General features: G+C 41.8%; 8 protein-coding genes across 10 annotated transcripts; 3 read left to right on the top strand and 5 right to left on the bottom strand.

Annotated features, from left to right (window-relative positions):
- Positions 1-91: 91 nt before the first annotated feature.
- On the top strand, positions 92-2,895 carry LOC108595246 (putative inorganic phosphate cotransporter). 3 transcript variants are annotated; one of them, XM_017980447.2, is made up of 4 exons: positions 92-206; positions 1,332-1,541; positions 1,593-2,047; positions 2,111-2,894. In XM_017980447.2, the coding sequence occupies exons 1-4, from the start codon at positions 170-172 to the stop codon at positions 2,849-2,851; spliced, it is 1,443 nt and encodes a 480-aa protein (XP_017835936.1). In that variant the 5' UTR covers positions 92-169; the 3' UTR covers positions 2,852-2,894. The 3 variants fall into 3 exon arrangements, with proteins under 3 accessions (XP_017835936.1, XP_017835937.1, XP_017835938.1); XM_017980448.1 differs by lacking the exon at positions 92-206 and adding an exon at positions 1,121-1,164 and having other exon boundaries at positions 2,111-2,895; XM_017980449.1 differs by lacking the exon at positions 92-206 and adding an exon at positions 1,190-1,224 and having other exon boundaries at positions 2,111-2,895.
- A 730-nt stretch (positions 2,896-3,625) lies between these two features.
- Positions 3,626-4,772, bottom strand: LOC108595743. The gene is made up of 4 exons (XM_017981031.2): positions 4,616-4,772; positions 4,427-4,559; positions 4,220-4,368; positions 3,626-4,162 (listed from the first exon to the last, which is right to left on the bottom strand). The coding sequence occupies exons 1-4, from the start codon at positions 4,738-4,740 to the stop codon at positions 3,796-3,798; spliced, it is 774 nt and encodes a 257-aa protein (XP_017836520.1). The 5' UTR covers positions 4,741-4,772; the 3' UTR covers positions 3,626-3,795.
- Positions 4,773-4,813: 41 nt separating this feature from the next.
- Positions 4,814-6,135, bottom strand: LOC108596354 (ribonuclease H1). The gene is made up of 4 exons (XM_017982016.2): positions 5,734-6,135; positions 5,405-5,679; positions 5,066-5,336; positions 4,814-5,008 (listed from the first exon to the last, which is right to left on the bottom strand). Exons 1-4 carry the CDS (start codon positions 6,061-6,063, stop codon positions 4,904-4,906), a joined length of 981 nt encoding a protein of 326 aa, XP_017837505.1. The 5' UTR covers positions 6,064-6,135; the 3' UTR covers positions 4,814-4,903.
- A 54-nt stretch (positions 6,136-6,189) lies between these two features.
- Positions 6,190-7,160, bottom strand: LOC108594963 (tRNA methyltransferase 10 homolog A). Its single transcript, XM_017980097.1, has one exon. The coding sequence runs from the start codon at positions 7,138-7,140 to the stop codon at positions 6,190-6,192; it is 951 nt and encodes a 316-aa protein (XP_017835586.1). The 5' UTR covers positions 7,141-7,160.
- Positions 7,161-7,334: 174 nt separating this feature from the next.
- LOC108596351 (ribonuclease 3) lies at positions 7,335-11,569 on the top strand. The gene is made up of 3 exons (XM_017982008.1): positions 7,335-8,883; positions 8,941-11,253; positions 11,317-11,569. Exons 1-3 carry the CDS (start codon positions 7,335-7,337, stop codon positions 11,451-11,453), a joined length of 3,999 nt encoding a protein of 1,332 aa, XP_017837497.1. The 3' UTR covers positions 11,454-11,569.
- Positions 11,570-12,029: 460 nt separating this feature from the next.
- Positions 12,030-14,152, bottom strand: LOC108596352 (mitochondrial-processing peptidase subunit alpha). The gene is made up of 6 exons (XM_017982010.2): positions 13,999-14,152; positions 13,546-13,927; positions 13,073-13,489; positions 12,866-13,006; positions 12,308-12,812; positions 12,030-12,241 (listed from the first exon to the last, which is right to left on the bottom strand). The coding sequence occupies exons 1-6, from the start codon at positions 14,040-14,042 to the stop codon at positions 12,072-12,074; spliced, it is 1,659 nt and encodes a 552-aa protein (XP_017837499.1). The 5' UTR covers positions 14,043-14,152; the 3' UTR covers positions 12,030-12,071.
- A 415-nt stretch (positions 14,153-14,567) lies between these two features.
- On the bottom strand, positions 14,568-14,934 carry LOC108596357. Its single transcript, XM_017982019.1, has one exon. It carries the CDS (start codon positions 14,877-14,879, stop codon positions 14,598-14,600), a length of 282 nt encoding a protein of 93 aa, XP_017837508.1. The 5' UTR covers positions 14,880-14,934; the 3' UTR covers positions 14,568-14,597.
- A 125-nt stretch (positions 14,935-15,059) lies between these two features.
- Positions 15,060-16,881, top strand: LOC108596355 (protein lifeguard 2). The gene is made up of 3 exons (XM_017982017.1): positions 15,060-15,484; positions 15,705-15,976; positions 16,038-16,881. The coding sequence occupies exons 1-3, from the start codon at positions 15,439-15,441 to the stop codon at positions 16,635-16,637; spliced, it is 918 nt and encodes a 305-aa protein (XP_017837506.1). The 5' UTR covers positions 15,060-15,438; the 3' UTR covers positions 16,638-16,881.
- The last annotated feature ends 6 nt before the right edge of the window (positions 16,882-16,887 follow it).

Below are 16,887 nucleotides of genomic sequence, written 5' to 3'. Positions count from 1 at the left end.
CGAATCGGACAACGCCAGCAGATAAAGGTTTCTTGTAGCCCCGTATAAAAGCGCCAGGTAAAGGCATTTCGTACTTCAGTTGTTGATCAAACGCCGCAGACGAAGCACTTGGACTAAACTCAATTCCAAACACATACTCAACACAACAAAGTAACGATTAGGATCAACAATGGGGTTCGAAACCACAGCGGATAAACTAGAAAGACGTAAGTGCTTTGGGGTACATTAGATGCCCAGCATTAGATTAGGAATAGAAAATGATTAGAAATTAATTGAGATTGGTTAAGCACAAAAGCAATACAAATTGAAACTAAGCCTCTAGAGTGATATTGCAAAGTTTCCATTCTAAAATTAATCCCTATGAGGTTATTGATACGATTTCAAGTCAACAATTTAAGTACTGAACACTCGTATTTTATATTGACAATGCGGCAAATTGCAATCATTCTTACTGGAGCATATTTAGCTGATAATCGTGCTATATAACAATAAGAGGAAAATAAGCCATCACTTGACTGACAGCCTGTCTTATACGTATACGCAGCGCACACTTCAGAATATAAGACTTGGCTGCCAGACAGATCAGTTCAATTTCCAACGGTCTGAATAAGTATGCTCAATAAAATTTATAAGTGAAAAGTTGACAACAACTGATACAGATTCATGCGAAAAACGTGTTGTTTATTCTCGCATAATATAAACAATTGCAAAATGCATATTTACTGTCTACTCATCAAGATATCTTGGTTATCAAAGCAAAGCTGAAGTAACTTTTTTCTTTTGGACTATTATCAGCTTAGTAGTAGTAACGAGACATTACCCCTTTTTGCCCGTTGTGGAACGACCACAGAGTCCAACGACGTTAAATTTTTCCATTGAGCTCAGACACGGCGTTTTGCCTTTTGTTTTCATCATTGACATTTGTTAATGATAATGACACAATACTTGTAAAATAAAACAATCAAGTAATACACGCGCACTATCAGAGTTAAAGTATATAAAACACACAGATTTTTTTTTGCCAAGTAATATATGCACAGGCCATTTTATTATAAATTAAAACGTGCAGTTAGTAAATTAAATCACTCGGCATGGTTTATTTATTGCAAAACGAACGCACTCCACTACTGTTTGGTGTAACTGCACTAGTTAAAACGAAAAATGGTTAATTCAAATCTAAATTTCAATTATAGTTTTAGAGAAGGAGCAATAAACAGTGTCACAGTTAAGCACGTTCTAGAGCTAATAAGGCTTTATTTCTTTAAGGATAATAAGTTATTAAACAATGACGGAATCGAAAGTGATTAACACAAAACTTACTTATTTTACAGCAAACAATTTTGGCGCACGCCATTGGCAGGCCATATTGCTCTTTGTTGGCATGATGATCAACTATTTCCAAAGAGTGGACATCTCAGCTGGTATAGTGCCTATGACACAGTCCACTGCTGGTGCTCCTTTTTACAAATGGGAACTCTCGCAGAAATCCTTAATACTAAGCAGCTTCTTTTGGGGCTATGTGGTGGCTCAAGTGCCCGCAGGTGCGTTTAAAATAGTGTTTAAAAATATGTAATATATATGTTAATGTTTAGGTCTTTTGGCTAAGCGCTTTGGCGCAAAGAATGTCCTGTGCATAGGCACCGCGGTTGGTGGCATATTCTGTTTCTTCCATCCCATGGCTGCTGCGGGCGGTTGGATACAGCTTTGTGTGCTACGCATATTAACAGGCCTGGTCCAGGGCACTGTCTATCCCTGCATGCATACTTTATTATCCAAGTGGGTGCCACGTACTGAGCGTGGCTTTCTCACTACAGCCGTTTACTCCGGCGCACAGTTTGGAACAGCAGTAATTTTGATCAGCAGCGGCGAGATTTTTGAGTCCAGCATGGGTTGGATGGGTCTGTTCTACATTTCTGGCGGCTTGGGCGTCGCTTGGGCTGCATTATTTTTTTGGCAAGGTGCCAATGAGCCCGCCGTATCGCGCTGCTGTAGCAAACTGGAACGGGACTATATTGAAAGCCTTACCGGCAGCAATGCTGACAGTCAGGTATGTAAAACAAACTGCTCATCTTTTAATAAGCTTTTATTTATTAATGTTTGTTTATTTTAGTCATTGGCTGTACCTTGGAGTTCTATATTTAAATCTGCGCCCTTCTATGGGCTGTTAGCGGCTCACTGCGGCTTTACCTGGGGCTTCTACACCTTGCTCACCGAACTTCCCAGCTATATGAGCAGTGTGCTCCAGCTTGATGTCAAATCGAATGCGCTACTCTCATCCCTGCCTTACTTTGCTATGGGCTTCCTTTGTTTTGTGGTTAGCCCCATCTCAGATCTGCTTATCAATCGCCATGTCCTGTCGGTGACCAATGCGCGCAAGCTTTTCAACTCCATTGGCTTGTGGGTGCCCATGGCTTGTCTAATTGGACTTGGATATATGACAGCAGATGATAAAATTAACGCAATTGTGCTGCTCACACTGGCCGTTGGCATCAACGCTGCCTGCTTCTGTGGCTATCTAGTAAATCATATGGATCTGTCGCCGAATTTTGCGGGTCCCATGATGGGTGTCACCAATGGATTGGCGGGTGTTACCTCAATTATAGCACCTTTAGTAGTGGGGGCTATTTTATCAGATGAAGAGGATCCCAATCAATGGCGTGTGGTATTCTTCATCACAGGCGGCGTCTATTTGCTGACCAACACGCTCTTTGTGATCTTTGGCAAAGCTACAGTGCAGCCTTGGAATGATGCACCCAGCTTATCCAGCACCATGACTTTGCGCAATCATTTAGAAACAGATTCTAGAACTATTGTGCCTACGACAGACAGAGAGAAAGAGAATCGCTTTTAAGTAAATAAATCTTGCTAGGTTTTAAGATATATTTAAGTTGTAAATAAAATTTAATTATTTGTTAATGTCAAAACAGTTATTATGTGCCTAAGACTTTAATACTTTTATTTATATTTTAGAAACGAGACAGATTTTACTTTGACCTCATTAAAATGTCTTTACTCTTAGATAAGGTTCTGACTCAGTTCAGTGAAAGCTGTCTACAGTTAAGATAATAGAACGGAAATAATCACGAATTTAAAGCAAAACATGTCTAATCCATAAATCTACGCTTCCAAAGCGGTACTAAAATTTAAATACAATTAGCTTGCATTTATGACTTATTTTTATAATGTTCACACCTTTTGGTTTATTATTTTATTATAGCTGCTGAGCACGATTATAAAGATGTAGAAATAACAGCGAATCGCTGCCTATAATTGCTAAAAACTTAAATTCGCATTATGCCATGACTTTTGTTATTGTTATTGAACTACACACACTTGTATATATACAATACTAGTCAAGTACGCTTAATCTAACTACAAACAATAATCGTAGCCTCGGCAATTTATGCTGATAAGCTAGCTTCATTTTGTTTGTACAATTTCCAACTAAAAACTTTTTTGGTAATACCAGAGCACTTTGTCTAATCAAGAACATAAGTTCACTTGAGACGTTATATACAAGAGCTTAAGTTTGATGTGTTTACCTCAAACTATTTTATGTGAACAAATAATGTAAGTGTTAATGTTAGCAATATAAGATTTATGTTCTATTTGACAGAGATCAACTATAATTATAACTACGCTTATGTCGTTGTAAAGTTTGGAATTTATTAAGCTGGTAACTAGTCTATCTTCGTCTGTACGCACCTTGATATGAAACACTGCGACTTAATTTAAGTTATTTTAAGGAAATGTAGCAAATTTGAATAGTCTCTTCTTTATAGATTTACAATCTTTTTAATTAGACTTCAGATTACGTTGTTCGTTAAGCTGCTGATTAAGCCGCTTAGGCACAGATTGCGTACGCAGCACAGTCCAAATAGACATCGCCCAGCTTAGTAATATAGTGGCATATAATATGAATGGATAAGCTTTGGCATTGCCTACAGGTATCTCGGCACGCAGCGGCTTTAATAGCTGAATGTCCAAGTCTATGTGCTGCCAATTGCATTCGCCGTTTGCCTCTAGACTTGTCTGCTTCTCCTCAAAACTACTTTGTGATTCATTCAAGCAGTATAGCTGATCTGATTTGTGCTGCTCCAATTCAAGAAGCGGACAGTTTATAAAAAGCTCAGGCAAGCCAATTGATACAGTATTAAAGGAGCTGCAATGCATAAGTGGCATAAGTGGGTGATTGAAATTGCGTCATCTACGTACTCACCGCTTATCACTTGCAGCATGATAGCGAAAATGTATGGGTAGTACTAAGGTCTCCGTTATCTTTGGTGCGCCACGCAATAACACGTTGAATGGCTTAGCATTCTCGGTTATGATTTCAATGTCGACGAACTTGGGGTACACTGCACTTAGCTGCAAGTAAATAAACCCATGAAATAAATTGCTGAGCTAAATAAATAAACACAATTACTTTTTTTAGGCGTTCCAGCTCCTGTAGTTCATCGGTGCTAATGTAGACACCAGCTGGTAGCGGTTGTGACAAAATAAACTCACAATTCATGCTTGCCGGTGGATAATCAAACTGAAGCGTATACATTAGCTTTCTAGTTTTAAAGAAATTAAATTAGTTCGTTTAAATAAATTGACTTTGCAGACAAACCTGTGCATGCCGGCTTCGTCCATTTCTATATGCACCAACGGCAAGGATTGAGACAACGCCCCTTTTATACGTATCATAATTATGAAGACTAATATCACATTTGTATAGTTTAATTTACCATACATGTTTTTAAAGCTGGTTAGAAACACAACTTAAACAAAACCACGCAGAATTTCAATTGTAAACAAACACAGCTGAGGGAGTGCTGTCAACTTGTCAAATTTATTAAGCTGCCAACTTGATGAAATCCTTGTGGCGCCCAATGTATACATTTCAATTTAGTTACAATCAAACTCGCTTACGATTTAACTCTTTGTATATCTGTGACCCTTCACGTGCCAGCTTGTCGGCCATTTCATTACCCTTAATACCTTTATGTGCTTCAACATAGTTCTATAAAATATTAATGTAAGTAAAATCAATTGTGATTAACAGAATTTTCATACACACCCATTTTACTCTAATTTCATCATTTTGCAACAGTTCATCCAATTCTTTAAAATCGGCTACGTTCTTTACAGGCTCGTTGTTCTTTAGACGCCAGCCACGTCGTTTCCAACCCGGCACCCACATTGTTATGGAATTGATCAGAAATTGTGAGTCCGTACAAATGCTAAGTTTTTCAATTCCTAAATCTAAAGCTGTCTTAATAGCATATATGGCGGCTTGTATTTCGCCTACATTATTTGTAACGCGTCCCAACACAGGCTTGGCTGCATTTCTGAAAATAAAAAATAAGTCAAGGTAATTCCATTTAGAAATACACTGTCTATTTAATTTACTACTCACAGTTCATGATCATCACCAAAATAAACACCAAAGCCAGCACAAGCATTGGTACGTCCATTATTTAAGCAGGAACCGTCTGTATATACAATAACATAACCCCCAGAATCAAGGGAAAATTCATGTCCACCAATTTGCTTAAGTGCAACTATTTCCTCAACTTTGCAGACATGGCGAGGGTGTTTAGATTTAGACAATGCCGTACCATCATCATACGCTTTGCGCTTAGGGCCGGTGGCGCTGGTAGTGAAGCCTTCGACTTCGTTCATTGCCGCCATCTGAAATTCGGTTGTGATATGAGCAAGGGACAATCTTTTGTGGTCATCACTTACCAAATCCTCCTCAGTAACAGCATCTTCTGTGTGCTCTACATCTTCTGGCCAATAATCTGCATTGTCTGTATGCTGCTCTTGCTTACTTACAGCCTCTGCCGCATAATTCTGACATGCTCCAGACTGATTTGGATTTACAAACTCCTCCGCTTCTTGGCGTGTGTTGAACTTTTTGTAGATAGCGCCCTTAAAACCTTTCACCTGTTGCTCACACTGCGTCCAGTTAGCATAAATGCCTACCTTGCGTCCTTTTGCAACTGCGTAGAAAGCCATACCGCGCTCAAAACTCCTTACATTAGAAAGTAATTGTTTACATAGAAGACCAAACATTCTGAGTGATGTGTGACCAGAGTTATAAGAATGTTATAGACTTGCCAACTGAATATAAAATATGCCATATGATTTTGAAACCTGTTGTTTTATTTGTTTTAAGCAATTTTATGAATGAAAACAATGTCAACTTTCATTTTCGTCCCCATTTGCCACTGCTCCATGCTCTGGTGTCTCCTCCGGCTTCTCTTCCGGTGAATCGGAATCTGCTTTAGCATTGTCATTCTTTGCTTTGGCGCCTTTACGTGGAGGTATTGTGCCCAAAATGGCCTGCGTCCAATCCTGTCCAGCCGCCACGCGTGTTAAAAGCTCAAAAACATGAAAAGTACTCAGTACGGATCGTGTTTTCATATCTACGTGCTCGCTGAGAGGCAAGCGTGCCGTTTGGATACCCGCTTCAGTGGCGCGCTGATGACACAAGCCTTTAAAATGATTATGGTCTACCAAGCCACCAATCACATATGTGTAACCTGGGCTTAGCTGCTGCAACACTATATCCGATTCACAGGTGAGGTAGACGAGCTTCTGCTTATCAAACAGCTCCAAATGTGTGCTGTCAAAATGGTAATCCACATGCCAATTCTCCCAGCCATCGTTCTTTTTAAAACAATCGTGAATGTTTCCATTACGTTTGATGCCTGTAAAGTGCAACTTGACTGGTTGTTCGGCACGTCGATTTATTGTATAAATGCGTAGACATTGCTTTACACACTTGGCTATGTCCCGTTCCTGCATAAGTTCATCATAATTCAAGTCAATAGCAACACTTATGGCATTTTCCTGATTGCCGGCAACTTGCAGCTGGCGGCGTTTCAGCTCCTTGCGTGAAGGACCTGTATTTAATGGCAGTCCCTGCGCCTTGGCCTCTTGACGCTTCTGCTTACGACGCTCTCGCTCCTTGTGCCGGCGTAATTTGCGCAACTCCACTTGTTCTGCATGTTTTCGTTGCTTTTTCAGTTGGTTTTTGCTTAAAGGTGTTCCAGCTGTAACACCCGGACAACTGCTAAGGCTAATCTCTGTTGCGGGCTGCGCTGACTCATCCGCTACAGCTGCACTTTCATTTATATCATGCTCCATTTTAACAAATTGTACTCTGTTTATTATTATTGTAACTTAGCACTGTTAAGTTAATATAACAGCACATGTGTTGCTCAGTTGGCAATGTAATGGCTGCCTGTGCAGCCCTGCTAATTAACAGTCTATGTTACAAAATGTAAACAAAGTGTTTCTATCGCAAGCAAATTAGAAATATTTAATTATTACATTTTAAGATGTACTATCAACCACCACCACCGCCGCCTCCTCCTAACATTCCTCCACCTCCTCCTCCACCGCCGCCACCTGAAATAGAAGTGAAGCTTACACCACCAGGCGTTACAGATGCAATTCCATCTGCAAATAATATATATCAGCAGCCAATTTCGACAACTGAAGCATCCGCCAGTTCTGCTTACTATAATTACGATACTGCTGTGCCACAATATCCGGCATATAACGCAAGCGTGCCGCCGCCAAACTATGCAGCCAATTCCACTGCATATGGATATGAAAACTATTTCTACCAGGAAGGCGCTTATGCAGGCTACGCACCAATAGCCACTCCGACTTCGACCTCTGCACCTCCACCCCCACTTCCTAATTATCCAGCTCCGCCGACTTCAGATTACAAATATGAGCAACCGACTGCAGGGTATAAATATGAGGAACCGACTGCAGAATACAAATACGAGCCACCCTATGAAAGCGATGCTTACGCTCATAAACATTCAGAACGACAGCGCCAGGACTATGCGCCCAGTTATCGTAGCAACAATTCCAGGTATTCTAGCTACAAACAAAGCTATCAGCATTACCAAGGCAATTACAAATATGAAAATGATTACGAGCAGCGTTATTATCAGTCACGCTCGTCACGCACCAGCTCCGGATATGCTTCGTATCCAAGTAAGAGCTATGTCAAGCGCGAAGATAGTGTAAGCAGCAGTGCTTCAAAACCAGAAACTGAGCGCGATCGCCTACTGCGTCAGTGGTGTGCCAACTATTGCGAAAAGCCAGAGGATTACATCAAAAAAATGTCTGCATTGCGCGAGGCTGAAGCACCCGTGGATTACTGGGTGCGCTCTTCGCCCGCTGAACTCTACTATGAACGCAGCAAGGTGGCGCAGGAAGTGACCGCTAAGGTTCGTCTGCACAAGCTCTGTGCGCTCTTTGACGATGAGCTCAATATGCGCGCGGATCGAGTGCGTCAAACATTGCCGCCATATGTGCCGCCACCCAGAAAGGCGCGCCGTCGCGTCTGCAAGCATAAACACAAGTCCGAGGCCTGCTCCTCCAGTTCTGACAGCGAATCGGATGATGATTCTTTTAAAATTGAGCAAGATTGCTGCATGGAGGAGCTATCACGGAAGGTGCATCATCCGCAGCGTGTGCATGCCGATCTTTGGCACAATGATGCAGGCGAAATGAACGATGGACCGCTTTGTCGCTGCTCAGCAAAATCCAGACGCATTGGCATACGTCATGGCATTTATCCAGGAGAGCATATTTATCCACTGTGCGACAAGGATAGCAACAATGCCAGCAAACTTTATCACTATAGAATAACAATATCGCCGCCCACAAACTTTTTGACTAAAACTCCGACCATTATTAAGCATGATGAGCATGAGTTTCTCTTTGAGGGCTTCTCGCTGTTCTCTCATGTGCGCCTCAGCGATCTGCCCGTGTGCAAGGTGATTCGATTCAACATAGAGTACACCATTGAGTATGATGAGGAGCAGATGCCAGAGAACTTTACCATACGTGAATTGGATTTGTTCTGTAAGTTCCCCTCACTGCAAAATATGATTGCGCTAAAAATTTAATTTCTTATTTCAGTTAAATACTTATTTCATGAGCTGCTAGAGTTGGTGGACTTTGATCTAATGCCAATTGGCGCGTCGTTGGGATTCGATTCGTGTCCAGCGTTTCATTTTATGCCACGCTTTGTGCGCGATCTACCCGACAATGGGAAGGAAGTACTAGCCATGTGTGAAGTGCTGAAGTACTTGCTGGATAACTCAGCAAAGTTGGTGGAGCGCCAGCAGCTGCTGCATCTCAACCAGATTAGCCAGCATGAGTGGCAAAAGTATGTGGACTTTATCAAAGGCATGCTGGTAACTAAGCCAGGCCATAAACCTTGCTCCTTGCGCGTGGATCAGCTTGATCGCAACAATTCTGATTTGCCCGAGTGCGAGGATCGCAAAACGGGCACTTCCCATCCGGCCATAGTGCACTTTGGCATACGTCCGCCGCAGTTGAGCTACGCAGGCAATCCAGAGTATCAAAAGGCTTGGCGTGAATACGTTAAGTTCAGGCATCTGATGGCCAACATGTCAAAGCCATCGTTTAAGGACAAACGCAAGCTGGAGGATAAGGAGCAACGTTTGCAGGAGATGCGCACGCAAGGGCGCATGAAGCGTAATATTACCGTTGTCATTAGCTCTGATGGCTTCTATCGAACCGGCATTATGTGTGATATAGTGCAGCATGCTATGCTTATTCCCGTGCTTACGGGTCATTTGCGCTTCCATAAGTCACTGGATCTGCTGGAGGAGAGCATTAACTACAAGTTTAAGAATCGTTATTTGCTGCAGCTGGCCTTGACGCATCCATCGTACAAGGAAAACTATGGCACTAATCCGGATCATGCTAGGAATTCACTTACCAACTGTGGCATACGCCAGCCGGAATATGGCGATCGCAAGATTCATTATATGAACACACGCAAGCGTGGCATCAACACGTTGGTCAGCATTATGTCCAGATTTGGCAAGGATCAGGAAACCTTATCGAATATAACGCACAACGAACGTTTGGAGTTCCTGGGAGATGCTGTCGTCGAGTTTCTTAGCTCTATACATTTATTTTTCATGTTTCCCGAGCTGGAGGAGGGCGGCTTGGCCACCTATCGTGCAGCCATTGTGCAGAATCAACATTTGGCTTTGTTGGCCAAGAAACTGCAGCTGGAGGAGTATATGCTATATGCCCATGGCTCTGACTTGTGCCATGAGCTGGAGCTGCGACATGCCATGGCCAATTGCTTTGAGGCTTTGATGGGCGCGCTGTTACTGGATGGCGGCATCAAGGTCGCTGATGAAGTTTTCACAGCTGCGCTGTTTCGTCAGGAAGACAAGCTCCTTAAAATATGGAAACATCTGCCAGAGCATCCGCTGCAGGAGCAGGAACCATTAGGCGACCGCAGCTGCATTAATTCCTACCGTGTATTGAAGGATCTGACCAAGTTCGAGGACTCCATTGGCATTAAGTTTAAGCATATACGTTTGCTGGCGCGCGCTTTTACAGATCGCTCCATTGGCTTCACGCATTTGACACTGGGCTCTAATCAGCGCTTAGAGTTCTTGGGAGACACAGTGTTGCAGTTAATCTGCTCGGAGTATTTATATCGCCATTTTCCAGAGCATCATGAGGGTCATTTGTCTTTGCTGCGCTCCTCGCTTGTCAACAATCGTACACAGTCTGTGGTCTGCGATGATTTGGGCATGCCCAAATATGCTGTCTATGCTAATCCCAAAGCGGAGCTTAAAACCAAAGATCGCGCTGATTTGTTGGAAGCCTTTCTGGGCTCCTTATATGTGGACAAGGGTCTATTGTTTTGCGAACAGTTCTGTCATGTTTGCTTATTCCCACGCCTGCAGGTGTTTATTATGAATCAAGACTGGAACGATCCTAAGTCGAAGCTGCAGCAATGTTGCCTCACTTTGCGTACCATGGACGGCGGTGAACCAGATATTCCCTACTACAAGGTGGTGGAGGCTAGCGGGCCAACCAATACGCGTGTCTATAAGGTAGCTGTATACTTTAGATCCAAGCGTTTGGCCACTGCCAGCGGCTCCTCCATTCAGCAGGCCGAAATGCACGCTGCCAAGCAGGCGCTGGATAATTCACGTGATCTATTTCCACAATTGGATCATCAAAAGCGTGTCATAGCTAAAAGTATTAAGAAGCAGACGGGTAATGAAGTAGACGATTCTAAAGATAAAAAGATTAAGCAGGAGCACCCAAGCAAGCCACGCCTTGCAGGCCCGCTGGCGGATGAGTCTCACTTGCCCAAGCAGTACCGCATGCATGAGAATATATCCAGTGATGAATTGCCCGACGATGATGACACTGCTCCCAGGCATTCTCCATGTAAGTTTATGACCATACATTTTTAAGAATGCGCAAATAATTTTACTTTACTTTTAAAATTAGCACCGGTGCCTAGAAATCGCTTCAGCAGCAGCTACAGCAGCAGTGGTGATGATAGTGATGACTCTGGCACTCCACCCAAGCAACGACCGCGGTTACAAAGAACCAGCTCAGCTTCTTCATCGACTTCTAAATGCTAAAGCAATATATTAAAACGAATTTGAAAAATTTGCAACATAAATAAGAGTATAGCTCTAACGTTACTTGGACAGCAAATGTGTAACTTGACACCTCTATTTAGTCAATAAAAATAACACCAATCAAAAATTAAAACGCTAATGTATTTAATTTATAAACTTACAGGCGCTTGGTTGAAGCAAGTCTGGTGTAGATCAAAAATACGCATACGCATCGTGGGCACAATTTAAGCCTTTTAATATAACAGCTGCGACTGCTACTCGCTAACTGCCGTCTACAGCTGGAGCTGCTGCCCAACACTAAACAATGATAGATATGTTTACAATACACTTGTGTCCACAACGCTCTGCTACCATTTTATAAAAATATGCCAATTTTATTGCTTTTGGGAAAATTAAGCCAAGTATACGTGAACCAAAAAAAGTGGATTTAAAAACAACATAAGCTATAAACAGCAATATGGTTCAATTTAATTGAACATCATTACTGATGCTACCAGATAACAAATGTTCTTGGCCAAAGTCATAAATCGAATTTTATAGCAATCTAGGCCCAGGGTTATAAAAATGCAATCCGAATTTAACAACGCGTGTTTAATGCAAGTTCTGAAATTGTTACAGCTACTTGAATAGCGACAAACGACGTCCAAGCGAACGCCCACTGTTGCTTAGAGCGTTACTTATATGCGTCATCTCTGGCAAATTCTGTATGTCGCCACGTGCAGCTACCGATGGCACCGAGCTGAGCAGTCTTTGGGCCACACGTTGTATGTCAGCTGCACTAACTTTTTCTGCAAAGGTGCAAGAAACAAATAATTAGCATCATATTAATGTCAATATGCAGCTGAATAGTTTACCAATCTCCTTGATAAAGTGCTCCGGTCGCTTGCGATGCCCCGTGACCAGCACTTGTCGACCCACATCTTCGAATACCACAGGTCGTGACTCGAGGTTCATTAGCAGCATGGATTGCAACTGTATTTTGGACCTCATCAGCTCCTCTCGCCCCGGTTCGGTAGCCATATTTAACAGCTCACGCGTTAGCACCTCAACCATATCACGCAGATGCTGTGGCGGTGCACTGCCGTGTATGCAGAAGAGACCGGTATCTGCATAGGCATGATTGTATGCAGTTGCGCTATACATCCAATGATACCGATTTAGAACTTTGGTATAGAGACGCGAGTACATGCCCTTGCCGGGGCCACCAGCTGAAAATGAGCCGCCGCCGCCCATCATTATGTTGAGCACACACAAAGGCACAAAGTCTGGATCTTGATGGGAGCAGCCCTCAAAGCCGAGCACCACATGCGCCAGCTCTGGCAAACCAGCGGCCGCATAGATCGGAATTTCACAGTGTTCCTTAAAAAAATGTGTTATGTTTATTTAAAATCTCGAAAGCTTTTTTTACTTACTTTGACTAAACCACCAGTATATTGCGCTACGGAGGTATCCACTTGTTTGGGACTGTCGGCACTTACGTCTTCACATATCCAAATTGCCTCATCTTCAACAAAATATTTTCTGACATGTTCTACCAGTTCGTCATGATCAACCTTTATATAAAAATACAAATTTACAATTATTTTCGAATCTAAGTTGATCGCCCACAGTCAACTTACGCCGACGCCTGCAATAACCATACGATCTGGTGTATGATGATATTTCAAATAGTTCATCAGCACATTACGATCAATATTTTCCAGTTGCTGTGGAGGGCATAACTTTGGCAATCCCAGCGTATTGTCTCTGTAAGCAGCCGCATGTATCATGTCCATCAATATGGGCTCTTGCTCTGGCCGCATGCCTAATGTTTCCAGCTCAAAGCTGACTGCACGACGCGCTAAGCTCACTTCCTGATCACTTAGCGTGGGCCTCAAAGTCACATCGGCCAGCAGGCGTGTAACAGACTCAAGCGCACGGCTATCAATGCTGGCGGCATAAATTAGCGTGTCTCGTGAGCTCTGGCAGTCGCAAATGCCGCCATTCTTCTCGAGCTCTTTGAGTATAGCATCCTTGTTGGGAAAATTAACTGTGGACTGCATGTAAACACAATTAAAGCTTTAGACCATATTTAATATAGTGCTGTACTCACATTGAACGCAAGCTTTTCCAGAAAATGTGAGACGCCACTGGGATAAGTTACTTCATAGCGTGGTCCAGAGTCCAGCACTAGACCAACCGTGCAGAACTGTCCGAAACGTGGCTCCGACGCAATGCGCAGTCCATTGACTAACGTCGTCACTTTTGTGGTAGCACTCTCGGCCAGCGGCTCTGCATAGACAGCGGTTGGCAAATTGGGCAGTGCTTCGGTGAGAGGCGGCAAGTCCGTAACAATTTCTTTAGACGGCGTGTTTATCTTATGAGGCCCGCCTTCGTTGTATCGCACGCGTCCAGTGATTTGTCCAATGCCTGTCCCGCTACCAATTTCATCACCGCCAACTGTTGTTACTTTTGTAGCGAACCGTCTTGGAAATCTGATTGGATAATCGTGAAAAACATTAACTGTTACCGGGGTTTGTCAAAGCACACATACAACGATACTTACGTGCGCCAGCAGGTTTTGAGCATACTGAAGCTTCGTACGTTCATGATTTGCAGGTGATTAGGGCCTGAGCTTGAGCGTTAACAACGATATTGAAATTTTTAAATATAGAATTTTGTCAACCTTTCAGGAAATCTGTTTCAAAGGCATAGTTTTCAAGAAAAAATATTCTCTTCCTCTTATCAGCTGTCAACTAGATTCGATAGTATCGGTGCCTGCGAACGTTTTGGGGATTTTTATCTGGCAGCACGGTTGCCAACTGGCAGCGCGATTAATAAAACAAGGCGTTTTATATGCTTATAATCACAAGATCTTCGTGCGGAGATTAACTAATAATGCCCAAAAGTAAAATTAATACCGTCTTATAAGCAACTTCGTTCAGAAAACGTATACATTTTGTGTTTTGGGGTAATTGATAAGGCAATCGACACACCACCACATTCTTATCAATTCGCATCGACTAGTCGATTCGTTTGATTTTCGAAAAATTGGAAAGTTTACTTCTGGCCTTAGGCACTAAAATTGTTCAATTCAATTTAATACTTTTATTTACATTTCATAAATACATTTCGAACGCATTAGGAAAAATACATATTTGAACATCAATCGAAGTTGAAGCGGCGCTTGCCATCAAAGCGATAGCCATAGGCTGCTGTGTTTTTTATATCCACCAGAGCTGGATTACGATGTTTAAAGAAGCTGCCATGTCCAAATGCTGGACGAGATGCACTATTGGGAATGCCATCCACTTCACGAGGATAAAATGCTTCAAACATACCAGACGGTGGCAGACAGCACTCACTTATTTTAGTATCATTTGGATCATAGGCATTGACTTGAAATATCAACAGCATTATCAAAAATATATTAATTATTGCAATCATAACTGCTTGTGTCCAAACTTGTTTCTTGTAGTTGCGCGAAACTTGTTTCAGTTACTTTGACTCAAACTAAACTGGAGCTCAATACGGGCTTTTAATGTTGTAGTACTTAACCGAAAGCTTTACCATTTCAATTTCTCGCGCTCTTGTGTTACACGAACAATCGCAAAGTTCGAAATTCGCAACACTGTTGATGGTAGTTTACATATCGAAGCACGACCACAACACGAATTGGGAATTTCCCAATTTGATGAAGTAAATTCTAATAGGCGGTGTTTAACCAGAATTATTGCATCTATTAATAACAGCAGAAAACGCGTTCAAGTGCAGCCGGCTATCATTTAAGCGTTGGTAAAAAGCAGCTAACAAGTGAATGTGCTTAGTATTCTGCCAAAAGTGAATATTTCATATGTATTTCGAATAAAAGCACGACCCAGGTTCATCTCTTATCGTCTGCGGACTGGAGTCAGAAAAATTGTTTGTGTGTTATCAACGACGGATTAAGTGCGGCTTTGAATAACGTTATATTAAAATCCAGTAATATACAGATTAATACTAAAGCATGTCGTATAATCGCATGAAAACTGAAGAATCAAATAACATATCAGGTCAGTCTTAAATGCCTCAACTTTGTATATATTTTGGCCAGGCGTCGAAGTAAACATTAATATACAAGACATGTACATACATATTTAACCTGTCTGGATATTTGCTTATGTATGCATTTGTCTGCGAAAAAAGGGAGAAAATTGACCGGCGTATGACGCATTACTTTTGCTTGGAAGAGAACAAATACATTAACATTGCATACATATTTCAATTTCTTAGTGCCACTTAGCAATGGCGAACGTTATCCACCCATACCGCTGCCCCCACCTAATGCCGCCGCAGCAGCAACAAAAGAAGCAATGGCAACGGAAAATAATATAAATATGACTGGGATGAATGCGGTGCCAATGATGGAAGCTGGACAAATTATAATACCGAACACGCAGGTTCTTATTGTACCCGGCACCGATACCATGGAGGCCAAAAATATGATTTTTAATGATCAATCTATAAGAAAGGGTTTCATTCGCAAGGTTTACTTTATATTATTGGTGAGTTAAAATTGATATTATAAAATTCACTTGCTTAATCTATTGATTTTTCAAATTGCAGACGCAGTTGCTGTTCACGTGTGGCGTCATTAGCATCTTTATGTACCACATGCCCACTAAGTATTTTGTACAAGAAAATCCAATCGTGGTATGTGTGGCGATGATTGCCAATTTGATCATCATGTGCTCAATGGTCTGTTGTGAGGTCGCAAGACGTCGTTTTCCATTGAATTTTATATTGTTGGCTATGTTTACGGTGACAATGTCGCTGATGCTTGGCGCCGTCGCCAGCACTCTGGATGTGGATATGGTGCTCCTGGCTGTGGGCATAACTGCTGTAATGGTTATTGCACTGTCGATCTATGCCATACAAACCAAGTATGACTTTACAGCCTGGGGTGGCGTTTTGATATCTGTTGTTATACTTTTGCTTATACTGGCCATTGCCGGTTCATTTTTACGTACAAACTTTGGAAATACGGCTGTGTCTAGCTTGGGTGCATTGTTGGCTAGCTTTTTGCTTATCTATGATACACAATTGATTATGGGCGGCAAGCACAAGTATCAGTTTAATCCTGAGGATTATATATTTGCGGCTTTGACGCTTTACTTGGATGTGGTGCGCATATTTTTGTATGTGTTGCGTTTGGCTAAGAGATAAACAGTTAACTGCATTTACTTGAATTTTCTATGAATCGAAATTTATTATTGTGTATCTATGTGAATTTATTATGAATTATATATGCTGGACTTTTTGACTCCTATACATAAATGTACAACAAAACAAAACAGCACGCTAACAATTATTTAAATATTAACCATAAAATGGTGCAGCCAAAACTAATATAGTATAAATGTAAAGCAAATTATTTATGTAATTGTACTTATATATGTGTGGCAAAGAATAAAGC

Source organism: Drosophila busckii, chromosome 2R (genome assembly GCF_011750605.1).
Source record: "Drosophila busckii strain San Diego stock center, stock number 13000-0081.31 chromosome 2R, ASM1175060v1, whole genome shotgun sequence".
NCBI classification, from domain to species: domain Eukaryota; kingdom Metazoa; phylum Arthropoda; class Insecta; order Diptera; family Drosophilidae; genus Drosophila; species Drosophila busckii.
The sequence above is the reverse complement of the archived record's forward strand: the minus strand, read 5'-3'. Positions and strand labels throughout refer to the sequence as shown.

Excerpts from the sequence above, each read along its gene's own strand:
- LOC108595743 (XM_017981031.2), bottom strand. The coding sequence starts at position 4,740 with ATGTATGGTAAATTAAACTATACAAATGTGATATTAGTCTTCATAATT. Across the intron at positions 4,369-4,426 it reads AGCTGGAACGCCTAAAAAAA|CTAAGTGCAGTGTACCCCAA; the intron begins GTAATTGTGTTT and ends ATTTACTTGCAG. Across the intron at positions 4,163-4,219 it reads CATGCTGCAAGTGATAAGCG|CTCCTTTAATACTGTATCAA; the intron begins GTGAGTACGTAG and ends TATGCATTGCAG.
- LOC108595246 (XM_017980447.2), top strand. The coding sequence starts at position 170 with ATGGGGTTCGAAACCACAGCGGATAAACTAGAAAGAC. Across the intron at positions 207-1,331 it reads AGCGGATAAACTAGAAAGAC|CAAACAATTTTGGCGCACGC; the intron begins GTAAGTGCTTTG and ends CTTATTTTACAG. Across the intron at positions 2,048-2,110 it reads GCAGCAATGCTGACAGTCAG|TCATTGGCTGTACCTTGGAG; the intron begins GTATGTAAAACA and ends TGTTTATTTTAG.
- LOC108594963 (XM_017980097.1), bottom strand. The coding sequence starts at position 7,140 with ATGGAGCATGATATAAATGAAAGTGCAGCTGTAGCGGATGAGTCAGCG.
- LOC108596351 (XM_017982008.1), top strand. The coding sequence starts at position 7,335 with ATGTACTATCAACCACCACCACCGCCGCCTCCTCCTAACATTCCTCCA. Across the intron at positions 8,884-8,940 it reads ACGTGAATTGGATTTGTTCT|TTAAATACTTATTTCATGAG; the intron begins GTAAGTTCCCCT and ends TTCTTATTTCAG. Across the intron at positions 11,254-11,316 it reads TGCTCCCAGGCATTCTCCAT|CACCGGTGCCTAGAAATCGC; the intron begins GTAAGTTTATGA and ends TTTTAAAATTAG.
- LOC108596354 (XM_017982016.2), bottom strand. The coding sequence starts at position 6,063 with ATGTTTGGTCTTCTATGTAAACAATTACTTTCTAATGTAAGGAGTTTT. Across the intron at positions 5,680-5,733 it reads CTGTTACTGAGGAGGATTTG|ATGGCGGCAATGAACGAAGT; the intron begins GTAAGTGATGAC and ends ACCGAATTTCAG. Across the intron at positions 5,337-5,404 it reads TTTGGTGATGATCATGAACT|AAATGCAGCCAAGCCTGTGT; the intron begins GTGAGTAGTAAA and ends TTTTATTTTCAG.
- LOC108596357 (XM_017982019.1), bottom strand. The coding sequence starts at position 14,879 with ATGATTGCAATAATTAATATATTTTTGATAATGCTGTTGATATTTCAA.
- LOC108596352 (XM_017982010.2), bottom strand. The coding sequence starts at position 14,042 with ATGAACGTACGAAGCTTCAGTATGCTCAAAACCTGCTGGCGCAC. Across the intron at positions 13,928-13,998 it reads CTCAAAACCTGCTGGCGCAC|ATTTCCAAGACGGTTCGCTA; the intron begins GTAAGTATCGTT and ends TTATCCAATCAG. Across the intron at positions 13,490-13,545 it reads TGGAAAAGCTTGCGTTCAAT|TCCACAGTTAATTTTCCCAA; the intron begins GTGAGTACAGCA and ends GTTTACATGCAG.
- LOC108596355 (XM_017982017.1), top strand. The coding sequence starts at position 15,439 with ATGTCGTATAATCGCATGAAAACTGAAGAATCAAATAACATATCAG. Across the intron at positions 15,485-15,704 it reads AGAATCAAATAACATATCAG|TGCCACTTAGCAATGGCGAA; the intron begins GTCAGTCTTAAA and ends TCAATTTCTTAG. Across the intron at positions 15,977-16,037 it reads AGGTTTACTTTATATTATTG|ACGCAGTTGCTGTTCACGTG; the intron begins GTGAGTTAAAAT and ends TTCAAATTGCAG.